Source organism: Nansenia antarctica (assembly GCF_963989245.1).
Source record: "Nansenia antarctica genome assembly, chromosome: 3".
Taxonomy (NCBI): domain Eukaryota; kingdom Metazoa; phylum Chordata; class Actinopteri; order Argentiniformes; family Microstomatidae; genus Nansenia; species Nansenia antarctica.
In genome coordinates this window covers 83,786,405-83,798,104 of record NC_137688.1, presented here as the reverse complement: position 1 = coordinate 83,798,104, position 11,700 = coordinate 83,786,405, and the positions used below count along the sequence as shown (strand labels likewise).

The following is an 11,700-nucleotide window of genomic DNA, read 5'->3' as shown; positions in this document are numbered from 1 at the left end:
TACCCTCCTCCCCTCCAACCCCCCTACCCTCCAACCCTCCTACCCTCCAACCCTCCTACCCTCCAACCCCCCTACCCTCCAACCCCCCTACCCTCCAACCCTCCTACCCTCCTACCCTCCTACCCCCCTACCCTCCCCCCCTACCCTCCAACCCCCCTACCCTCCTACCCTCCTACCCCCCTACCCCCCTACCCTCCCCCCCTACCCTCCAACCCCCCTACCCTCCTACCCTCCAACCCCCCTACCCCCCTACCCTCCTACCCTCCAACCCTCCTACCCTCCAACCCCCCTACCCTCCTACCCTCCAACCCCCTACCCCCCTACCCTCCTACCCTCCTACCCTCCAACCCCCCTCCCCTCCAACCCCCCTCCCCTCCAACCCCCCTACCCTCCAACCCTCCTACCCTCCAACCCCCCTACCCTCCAACACCTCTACCCTCCAACCCCCCTACCCTCCAACCCCCCTACCCTCCTACCCCTGTCATTGCACATCACGCTACCATTTGCACTTAACTGTATAGATTGCTGTAAATACTGCTGTAAATACTGCTACTTATCACTGCAATATAATTGCTATTTTTGCACTTCTGGTTAGACGCACAATAATTGTGTTGCATTTTCTTGTAGCCTACTATGTAATGACAATAAAGTGAATCTAATCGAATCGAATCTGATATATATTGAGTACAGTCCATTATGTGTCCGCTATACAGTACAGCAAGGTTAATTTTGATATTACGAACCCTTAAAAACACATATTATACATTGAGATGATTATTATGTTTATATTATTATATATAGGTATACCCCAGCAAGCACAGACGGACCTGGACGAATTCGGACCAGCCCGATAACGGCCAGACCACGTAATATCACAACTAGTTAGTATCTGGCCCAGAATATCACCCTATTTCAACTAAAACTTATATATATATATATATATATATATATATATATATATATTTGTCGGGAGAAAATACCCAAATGTGAAACCCCAGCAACAACCCGTCAACTCTGTTGTGACAGACATCAAAGTGGTTTTGATAAAACGGGCCGATTGCATCACAGTGATGAGCGTGACGTCACGGGGCGAAAACGCCATAAATAGCGGAGATTCTCCGTTGTTCAGACACTCCCCTTACCACCATCATGCCCCGCAGACCAGCTCGCAGAACCTCCCGCCCCGTCCGATGAATTGAGAATCAAGGACCCCAATTGAAATAAGCCAGTGGCTTTCTTGGGTTTTTATCCTGTTAGTTGACCTTGTATGTAATATGTACTTTCATGTACCTACTTCTGCAAATCTTCTAATAAAGTTTTCAATCAATCAATCAATCAATCAATCAATCCGTCGCCGCCGGCGCCCCAGGGTTAGCCGGAGGAGGAGGAGGGGAGGCCGGAGGAGGCGGTAAGACCGAGCCGATAGGGGAGGCCGGAGGAGCCGGTGTTACTTTAAAGCATTCATCCCTTATGGAGGGGAGAGTGGACGGAGGGGGCCTTCCTCACCCTCCCTCCCCCCCTCCCTAAGGGGAATGAGTTTCTCTCATTTTGCGTGTCTGTCTGTACGCACAGAGCCACACAATAAAACCCGCATCAATTGGAGATCACCTGCTCTTGTCTTCACTGGTAACATAAGCAGTTATGGAACTAAGTAGGAATTAGAAGGGTAAAAGAGAACTGATAAAATATGAATAAAACATTAATAGAATGTAATAAAGATAATTTAAAAAATAATATTATAATACAGTATGACATCACAAAGACACGTGACCGGTCTCTTGAGCTGAGGGGCATGATTTGTCCAAAACAAACCCAACCAATTATAATGTGTCGTTGCTTTATCCATTTATTTGGTATTTCTAAATGCTTAAACAAGTTTAACGTAATATGCGCTTTTATGTTGATGAAATCTTCACTGACAAACATTTGCATCGAGCGGAAGAAGGTGGGCGGAGATCCACTGTTGGAGCTCAGAGAACACGGACCGATGGGACTGGGTCACACTTCACTTTGGGCTTTGTGAACGAGACGAGTGAAAGGTTATGGCTGTGTTCCAATCCTGCTATTAGAATAGGCCTATATTGTGGTTATACCCCTCGCAGGGCACTACACAGTGTATTCAGCCATTTAAGGGAGAGTCCAATGCATATCAGTAAATAAAGATGTTCATTTGGAAGTGGCCTGCAACGTGGCTGTAACCGTAGGGAACAACAACAGGTGTACATTCTACATGATGAATTTAACAACTTCTCTACATTAACCTCGTAACCCCCAAGCTACTCCGCACAGCGTCAACCTGGAATAACAACGACTCAAACCTGGGCTTAGTGGAAGTGCATTTACTGAGTTGAACTTGTCCGTTCGTATGTCACATACATTTATCTCTGATACCACTGGGACAAATAACATGTTAATGAAACTTAGCTGATTGACGCGTCTTGCCATACAAATGCGGAATGTGCTACAAATTACAATTAGCCTACTCTGATTGGTATGGTACCAATTTGGACAAAACGTAGGTGTCTTGTTATAGAGATTGTTAGGAGCTTCGAGGTGACGCGATTGTCCTTTATTTAACTTGTGATGGTGCAGTTAGTGATAGTTTGTTATAATTAAAAACGGAATAATAGGGTGCAAAGAGGAGAGCGCGCCTCAGACCGCACCTTTTGGGCAATAGACTGTTTTGAAGTAATACTGTCAAATCCTTGAAATGAATCAAATAAGCACTACAAGCTCCGGTAACTTTTCAGCCTACTCAACTCTTCAAATAAATGCAAAATGCTAAAAAGTAATTTAAAAAAAGTAAATGTTTAAATTGACATATTCGTCTGGCAAGGCAAGTTGATTAGTACAGCACATTTCATACAACAGGGGCAATTCAAAGTGCTTTACATACGTTATTTAAAAATACAGCAAGAGCAGCATAGTAAGAAAATGAAAATTACAATGAATAAAAGCAAATATAAGAAGTAAATAGATAAAACATTTAATAAGAATGGAAAAAAGACATTGATAGAAGTGTTTGTGTTTAATCATAACTGGTGCAAAACATTAAGGGCCGGTTTCACAGACAAGGCTTAAGCCTAGTCCTGGACTAAATCACACTTTCAATGTAAAATCTCCATTGAAGATGCTTTTTAGTCCAGGATTAGGCTTAAGCCTTGTCTGTGAAACTGGCCCTATGGTTTTTAGCATAGATTTAAATATTTTAAGGGTTTGGGGCCTGTTTGATTTCTTCAGTGAGTTTGTTCCAGGAGCATGCAGCAGCGTGACTGAAAGCTGCTGCACCGTGTTTTGTTTTTACTCTTGGAACGATTAGCTGATTAGCCTCAGCTGACCTTAGGGACGAACACTCCCATGATCCCATCTCTTTCCTTTACCTTCTTTGGTGCGTCTTTGTTTGTCACTCATTGTATTTCTTATTTCACAACATCTTCGGAAAAACTCTTGGTTGGATGTAACTCGGACGGTCTCATCTCTGGTCTCAGTGGTTTTTTAAGTCTTTGTCTGTTTCACCTTCACCCTTCACCTCAGTTCTACTGCTGTGTGCCTATGTCTCCTCCCTGACCTTTCTGTGACCTTTCAACTTCGACCTCTCACTGCTCTTCCTCCCCCTCAGGGTCAGTATTGACCCGTCCAAACGGCAGACAGCCAAACCTTCCACCCCTCCTGCACAGGGAGACAAGACTCTTAGTAAGTCTTCTGTCCAACCGACCTCTCCTCTCCTCCTCCCACTCCCTCCCTCCCTCCCTCCCTCCTTCTCTCCCTCCTTTTATCACCCCGGCTTTGCGGCCTGTGATCCATGTCTTACATTCTTTCTTTCTTTCTTTTCATGTATCCGTAAACAAAAACAAAAGAAAATATATACACTACTTTTTTCCAGAATCCATCTTTTCTTCCAGATTCAGGAGCGGAAGATATAGAGCTCTCACCCTGTCTGTGTTTCAAGTTTATGTGAGAGAACAAACTCTGATGATGCACACCCCAGTCCTGTCCTGTCCCGTCCCCCCCTCTCCCATATGTGTATGTAAAACCCTCACATTTTGTCAATTTCCTGTCTCCTGTGTGTCAGTTCCTGTCTTCCTGTCTCCCACCCTGCAGTCGCCATGTACCTGGGGATCAGAAAGGGGAAAGGGCGGGCGGTAAACCCCGCTCCCTCAGGTTCACTTGGAGAATGCGGACTACCAGCTCCCTGGAGCCCAGCCACATCATGAGGGAGATCCGCAAGGTGCTCGACGCCAACAACTGCGACTACGAACAGCAGGAGAGTTTCCTGCTGCTGTGTGTCCACGGAGACGGACACGCTGAGAACCTTGTCCAGTGGGAGATGGAGGTGTGTAAGCTGCCCCGCCTCTCCCTCAACGGCGTGAGGTTCAAGAGGATATCCGGCTCATCCATCGCTTTTAAAAACATTGCTTCCAAAGTCTCCAACGAGTTAAAGCTCTGAAAACAAGGGCCGAATATGATCTAGAACGTATTTAAGCTGTACAATCATTAAAGTAGCAGTTTCCAAATGTTTTTTAACAAGAATACACAGAGTATGTATTGAATATTATAATGTATAGAGTAATGCTTTGGCAATAATCACTGAATAACTTACTAATAACTACAGTATAATCTGGCCATATTTGGCCAACATAACGAGTTGAATATGATTTGTCATGCTGTGAACGTGGACAAAGAGCATTTCTAGTCTTTGGTATTATTTATTTAATCTTTTCTCTCCTCATGAAACCTTAGCATTGTTTTCAGTGTACATAATGTATCTTACTTCCAGACAGCCACACATTGTTATACTCCATTTTTCTTTTATATTGTTTAAAAGTAGAGCTCATGGAATTCATGTAAAATGTATGCTCACAAGGTCAGAGTCACCCTTGTCTCAATTAAAATGTCTGTAAACATGGTTCACAGTCTTGACTTCTCATGCTAAGGGTCGATCGTGTGGCTTATTTAAATACCAAGAAGGATCATGGGTAACTTCAGCACGCATGCAGTGACAAAGAACAAACGCAGTCAACCACAGATCGAAACATTTTATTGTTGTGTTTTCAGATCCACTCTCACGTTGAAAGAAGACCTTGAGTGAGAGAGTAAGTGCTCTTTCATACAGAGTGCATTCCAGGATAGTGTCACACATTCATTCAGACATGGGGAGGGGGAGGGAGGGGGGGGAGGGGTGTCCAACCAGGGGAGAGTTTACTTCTGGGCGGGCATCAGGTCATCGATTGACCCGCCCTTCTCCAGCTTCTTCTCCATCTCCACCAGCAGCTTCACGCCGTCCACCACCATCTGCATCAGCGCCACCTCAGAGAAGCCCAGCCGGTCGGCGTTGGAGATGTCGAAGGTTCCTCCCACGGCCGCGGTGTCCACGCCACCTGAGGAGAGGCCAGACCGTTAGTCACCAGCCATCAACACAGGGGTTTCAGAACCGATACAGTATTCCTTCTGGCAAATGTATTGTCAGCATTACATGACGACATCATCATCATCATCATCTCCTTTACCTGTTCCGCGTTTCTGAAGCCTCAGCTTCTTGAGGATCTCCTCAAACTTGGCGTGCTTGCTGACGTTGGGGATCTTGACGTGGACGCCGGCGCGCAGCCCCGTGCCGAGGTTAGAGGGGCAGGTCAGCACGTAGCCCAGGTGCTCGTTCCACATGAAGGCGTGGCCGTTGTCTTTGAACAGAGACTCGATCTGCGGAGAAGGAGATTCGGGGGGTGGGGGCAGAATTTAGTTAAGGTCGACATCGACGTTACCACAGAGTCGATAACTAGCAACATTGTTATAAAAACACCACGTTCTGAACGTGTGACGATGGTAAGTTACGGTGGAGATGATTGGCAGCTCTAGCTCGCCCAGCCAGACGCCCCCTGGGTCTCACCTTGGTGAGGCCGGTGCAGAAGCGTGTGAACACCTCCCTCATGTTGCCTCCCTTCTGCATGGAGATGACCCTCAGGTGGTCCTCCTCGTTCACCCACACCAGGAACGTCTTGTTCTCGTTGTGCCTGAGACAGAGGAGAGCCTTAAACAACCTTCCTCTGAGCTCAGGAAGGAAGGCTTCTGAAGCACCAAATGTAATGTATGTATAAATAAGCCTTATTAACACCAGAACAGCCGTGGGTGGGGTCTTTTGACCGTGAGAGTAAAATTATTTTTATACCTTTGCACTTGATCAAATTTCAGGACCACTAGTGGTCGTTGTGTGTAAGTAGCAGCTTCCCATTGTAAAGACTATGGTCGTTTGACCCCCGAGGCGCCTCACCAGATGCCCCGGCCGTCGGGCCAGTCCCGGCCCATCCCGGCGGACAGCAGCAGAGGAGACACGGGCTTGTCGAACAGGAAGTGGTCGTCGATCAGCAGCTGCTGCTCCTCGTCCGTCATGTTCTTCAGGGCGTAGTACTTCCCCTTCAGGTCACCTGACAGGGCGGCCAGGGCTGGAGAGGAACGGACATGTTAGCTCCTCTGGGGCTCGGGCGGTAGAGCGTGGCGCTAACAGCGCTTAGGTTGTGGGTTCGATTCCCGCTGGGACCGTATATACTAAAATGTATGTATGCACTCACTGCAATGTAAGTGTCTTTGGATAAATGTGTCAGCTGAATGGTGTATGTTATTATATTATTATATCAGCTCCGTTTGAGTCTCCGTTCATCTGGAGGATTAAATGTGTGGTGTCCCTCTTCTTACCTTCACTAATCCTGCCATGTAACAACAGTATTTACATTACAAGCCACAAATGACCTGTTCAAAACAGCCAAACAAAGCCAGTGACCTAAAACTGTTTAACAAAGACATCCCCATACGACTCGCCAACTCTCCTGTCAATAACTTGCATTAATTCGGCTTGCCACCAGAGGGGGCCCTCTACACAGTAGGCTAATGTGGAAATGCATCACGACAGGGTGGCGTGCAGAGCTCCTGACCCGTTGCTGTGCAGAATGCTGTCTGTCCTCTGCTCCGTTATAGGTCATGGCTGGACAGAAACATCCACCTTTATCCTAAGCCTGCTTAGTGGTGCGTCAGCTTCTGTCCACCGCAACCCCCTCCCCTGTCATCCTCATCTAACCCCGCCCCTGTCACCCTCATCTAAACATCTGTGCTCAACTCTACGTACCACCCTACCCCTCTATACCGCCCTACATACCACCCTACCCCTCTATGTACCACCCTACCACTCTATACCGCCCTACATACCACCCTACCCCTCTATGTACCACCCTACCACTCCATGTACCACCTTATCACTCCACTATGTACTACCCTACCCTACCCCTCCATGTACCACCCTATCCTACCACCCACGTACCACCCTACCCCCATCACTCCAAGTAACATTTAAACCCTCGCCACACGGCCCCTCTCCTCCGTACCCTCTATGGAGAGCTTCTCGATGCCCCTCCTCTCCCCGCGGCTGCAGTGGGGGGGCAGGCAGAACCCGCGGACGCTCCGGCCTGTCCGGACGCGGGAGCTCAGGACGTAGTTGGGGTCCAGGTCATCTCCGCCCTGCAACAACACACAGCGGTTAGCCTCTCTGCAGGAGGGTAGAGGGCTTCAATAAACCATGGGTCTCCCATCTCCAGAGAGACAGACTGACAGCCGTGTGTCAGGGAACAGAACAGCACCGGACCTTCAGGTTCTCTGGGTTCAGGTCGGTCTTGTGCTTGTCGGAGGGTTTGTAGCCTCCGTGTCTCTCCTCGATGACGGGGTCCAGCAGCTCCTTGAACACCTCGTAGGTCTCCTCGTCTCCCGCCACGCACCCCACCGTCATGATGAAGGGATGGCCTGGAGGAGAGACCAATCAGGAGGGGGCTTAGATGGAGACACACACTCAGGACCAATGACCAGGGTGGTGTTCCATCAACAACGCTAAAGGGAAAATCCAGGCTTATTCTGATAAGTCTAGATATCCAAAATAAGCCTGGATGTTCCTTTATAGACGTTGATGGAACAACCCCCAGGTCACTGACCAAAGCTCAGAATGTCATCAAGCTCAAGGCCTATACTGAGACTTAGACTGGGGATGGGTGTGTGTTACCAGGATTATCAACCCCTGTCTGAATGACCCCGTCTATGGTGAAGCCGTTGGGGGTGGCTCTCTCTCGGAGCTGCTTGTATATGTCCTGGGTTAAGAACTTGGCCATGTGGTTGTTGTGCTGGCTGAGGTCTGGGAACTCCTCGTCAGGCGACAGCCTCTTGATTGTCACTTTGGCCATTTGGTCATTGCTGAACAGTAACAACAAACACATTCTACAAGGTAAGGGGAAGCTACCTGTTATGCTTAAAAAAAAATGCATTTTTGAAATCTACATTCTCCTTAAAAGTGTTCTCCTTACTTGGTAGGCTAGTAAGGTAGGTTAAGTGTTGATTGTAAGTCGCTTTGGAATAAGCCGGCGTCTGCTAAATGCCAAAAATGTAAATGTAAGGGGGCAACTGTCAGCTAGTGACATTCTTGTTGCCTGTTAAATGTTATTATGGCATGCCTGACTAACCAAATAATTGACCTATGTTCCAGCTACTAACACTGAGTAAGAGGCAGACCAATTGAATAAACTGCAACTATACACTTGATGCCGAAATGTTGCTGTAATGTTTTAACCCATCGGCAAGGTCATTGTGCAGAACAGAAGTGTGTCCTTGAAACGTGACGATCAGAAGCCGCCACATCGGATCCAGAGACGCCCTAAACGCCCCTCGCTAAACCCCGTTACCAGGCAGGACAGGTGTCTGGGTGGTTGAAAGCCGCTTGACTCTTTACCTGGGTTATCTACCCCGGTCTGTCTTGTATGTAAACCAATACACTAGTCTTGTATGTAAACCAATACTACACTAGTCTTGTATGTAAACCAATACTACACTAGTCTTGTATGTAAACCAATGCACTAAACTTTACATACAATACTAGTGCATTGGTTTACATACAAGACTAGTGCATTGGTTTACATACAAGACTAGTGTATTGGTTTACATACAATACTAGTGCATTGGTTTACATACAAGACGAGTGTATTGGTTTATTTGGGAATCAGAAGAGCTTCATAATAATTGTTTGGGATTGTCAATGTCTCCATGTAGAAGAAGAGCAGTATTATGTATGCATCAATGCAATCACGATTCCCAGTTGTTAACTGACCACTAAAACCCATTAAAATCCATTGAAACCATTAAAACCCATCTTTTTAATATTGCCTTTAAATGACTAAATGGTTAAATGATGATTACATAATGATTAAAGCATTTGAGCTGCAACGTGCTATACAAATAATGGTTATTATTATTATTATTATTATTATTATTATTATTATTATTATTATTATTATTATTATTATTATACAGTTTCTCCTCCTGTCTTTTTAAAAGATTCCGACGTCATCAACTGGAGCCGAAAATAACACATTTCAGTCGTTTGATCGCATCTACGAAGCGCAGCGTTTGCGCCGATTCACAGATCTGCACCGCATCTCGACCGCCTCGTACTTCAGATGTCAATGTAACTGAAGCAAACACGATGTGATAGTCTGTAAACCTGCGCCTCCCCCGCCCAGTTACAACACTCACCAACCAGGACTCGTGGAGACTGATGTGAGAGCTCCTGGATCGCCATCCTCATTTGGAAAACACCGTGATATCAACAGCAACCTTTTATTTGATGTTTTAATCCAGCTGTTTTTCAGAAGGTGGGTCAAGAAGCTGACGAACGATGTGAGAGGTGAGAGCGTAGCTACTATAGCTAGCATCGTTGAGACCAGTTCAGTTGTGCACAGGGACCTTGCCGGATAATAACACTAGCTGGCTAGTTTGCTTGTCTGTGTAGATTAAAGATGTGTACAGTTACTCATACAGGTTGTTTATCGTTAGGCTATGCTTGCACCCTTGGCTAGCTAGCCACCGCTGCTCATGTAGCTAACTGCTCCTTTAGTTTAGTTTAGTTAGGGTTAGTTTACTCCACTGGGATATATTCTATATCTATATAGGATAATATTCAAATAGGATATATTCTATATCTATATGATATATACTTACAGTTTCTCCATATGTTCTGCCGTGGTTGTGGCTGTTTCAGGTGAAGCCGTCAGGTGAAAATAAACTGCCAGTTAATCAGAGTTATGATGATAAACTGTCACTTTAAATAATACAATGTTTGAATCTAAACAAGGCGCGTGGCGTGTTGGACGTCGAGAGTGGGAGGCTTGAAGTAAGGAAAGCTCGCCAGCTGCTGACGGCGTCGCATTTTGGGAATGTGAATTGATGGCGGGTGAAGTGAACTCTCAACAACAGTGACTGGCTAGCTGGCTAACATCATACGTACGGTAAGTAGCTAACGACTTGTTAACGAGGGTTTACATGGCTTGTTACATACATATGTCAAATCAAATGTTGAGCTCGCTAACCTGTTTATCTTGTAACAGACATAACTTATGAACTGTTCAGATTCAACACGGCTGTAGCTAGCTAGAGTCTAGTAGTGTCATGTTACCAACAATTAAGTAGCTAGCCTCTTTCCTTTTACTTTCACTATTGTTGGTGTCTGTTTCAGACAACATTGCAAGTAAGCCTTCAAATGTTTCATGGCTGCATTGCTCTCTGTGTTCACCTTCATCTTGTGGGGCAAAATTAAGACGATGATGTAGATTCATATTGGATGGGCACACATTCACTAGTGTCATCACATCAGTAACTTGAGCTAGGCTGAGAGGAGTTGGAGTTGTCTAGATAGACAGCTAGGCTGAGAGGAGTTGTCTAGATAGACAGCTAGGTGTGCATGCATTTGATGATTAACAACATTTTGTAGAATGTTTATTTTTGAGAGAGGAGATTTCTGCCTGCAGGTCAAGGGTTAGAATTGAGTGTCATAATTTCTAGGTTGTTGTTGTTTTCTATCTGTCTGTCTGTCTGTCTGTCTGTCTGTCTGTCTGTCTGTCTGTCTGTCTGTCTGTCTGTCTGTCTGTCTGTCTGTCTGTCTGTCTGTCTGTCTGTCTGTCTGTCTGTCTGTCTGTCTGTCTGTCTGTCTGTCTGTCTGTCTGTCTGTCTGTCTGTCTGTCTGTCTGTCTGTCTGTCTGTCTGTCTGTCTGTCTGTCTGTCTGTCTGTCTGTCTGTCTGTCTGTCTGTCTGTCTGTCTGTCTGTCTGTCTGTCTGTCTGTCTGTCTGTCTGTCTGTCTGTCTGTCTGTCTGTCTGTCTGTCTGTCTGTCTGTCTGTCTGTCTGTCTGTCTGTCTGTCTGTCTGTCTGTCTGTCTGTCTGTCTGTCTGTCTGTCTGTCTGTCTGTCTGTCTGTCTGTCTGTCTGTCTGTCTGTCTGTCTGTCTGTCTGTCTGTCTGTCTGTCTGTCTGTCTGTCTGTCTGTCTGTCTGTCTGTCTGTCTGTCTGTCTGTCTGTCTGTCTGTCTGTCTGTCTGTCTGTCTGTCTGTCTGTCTGTCTGTCTGTCTGTCTGTCTGTCTGTCTGTCTGTCTGTCTGTCTGTCTGTCTGTCTGTCTGTCTGTCTGTCTGTCTGTCTGTCTGTCTGTCTGTCTGTCTGTCTGTCTGTCTGTCTGTCTGTCTGTCTGTCTGTCTGTCTGTCTGTCTGTCTGTCTGTCTGTCTGTCTGTCTGTCTGTCTGTCTGTCTGTCTGTCTGTCTGTCTGTCTGTCTGTCTGTCTGTCTGTCTGTCTGTCTGTCTGTCTGTCTGTCTGTCTGTCTGTCTGTCTGTCTGTCTGTCTGTCTCAGTCTGC

The 11,700-nt window shown here is 46.3% G+C and overlaps 1 protein-coding gene across 1 annotated transcript; it reads right to left on the bottom strand.

Moving 5' to 3' along the window:
• Positions 1-5,139: 5,139 nt before the first annotated feature.
• LOC308154525 (creatine kinase, testis isozyme-like) lies at positions 5,140-8,246 on the bottom strand (the record flags this gene model as incomplete). Its single annotated transcript, XM_080527672.1, has 7 exons — positions 5,140-5,378; positions 5,508-5,697; positions 5,885-6,008; positions 6,266-6,437; positions 7,371-7,503; positions 7,628-7,782; positions 8,036-8,246. 7 exons carry the CDS (start codon positions 8,244-8,246, stop codon positions 5,200-5,202), a joined length of 1,164 nt encoding a protein of 387 aa, XP_080383798.1. The 3' UTR covers positions 5,140-5,199.
• Positions 8,247-11,700: the final 3,454 nt, after the last annotated feature.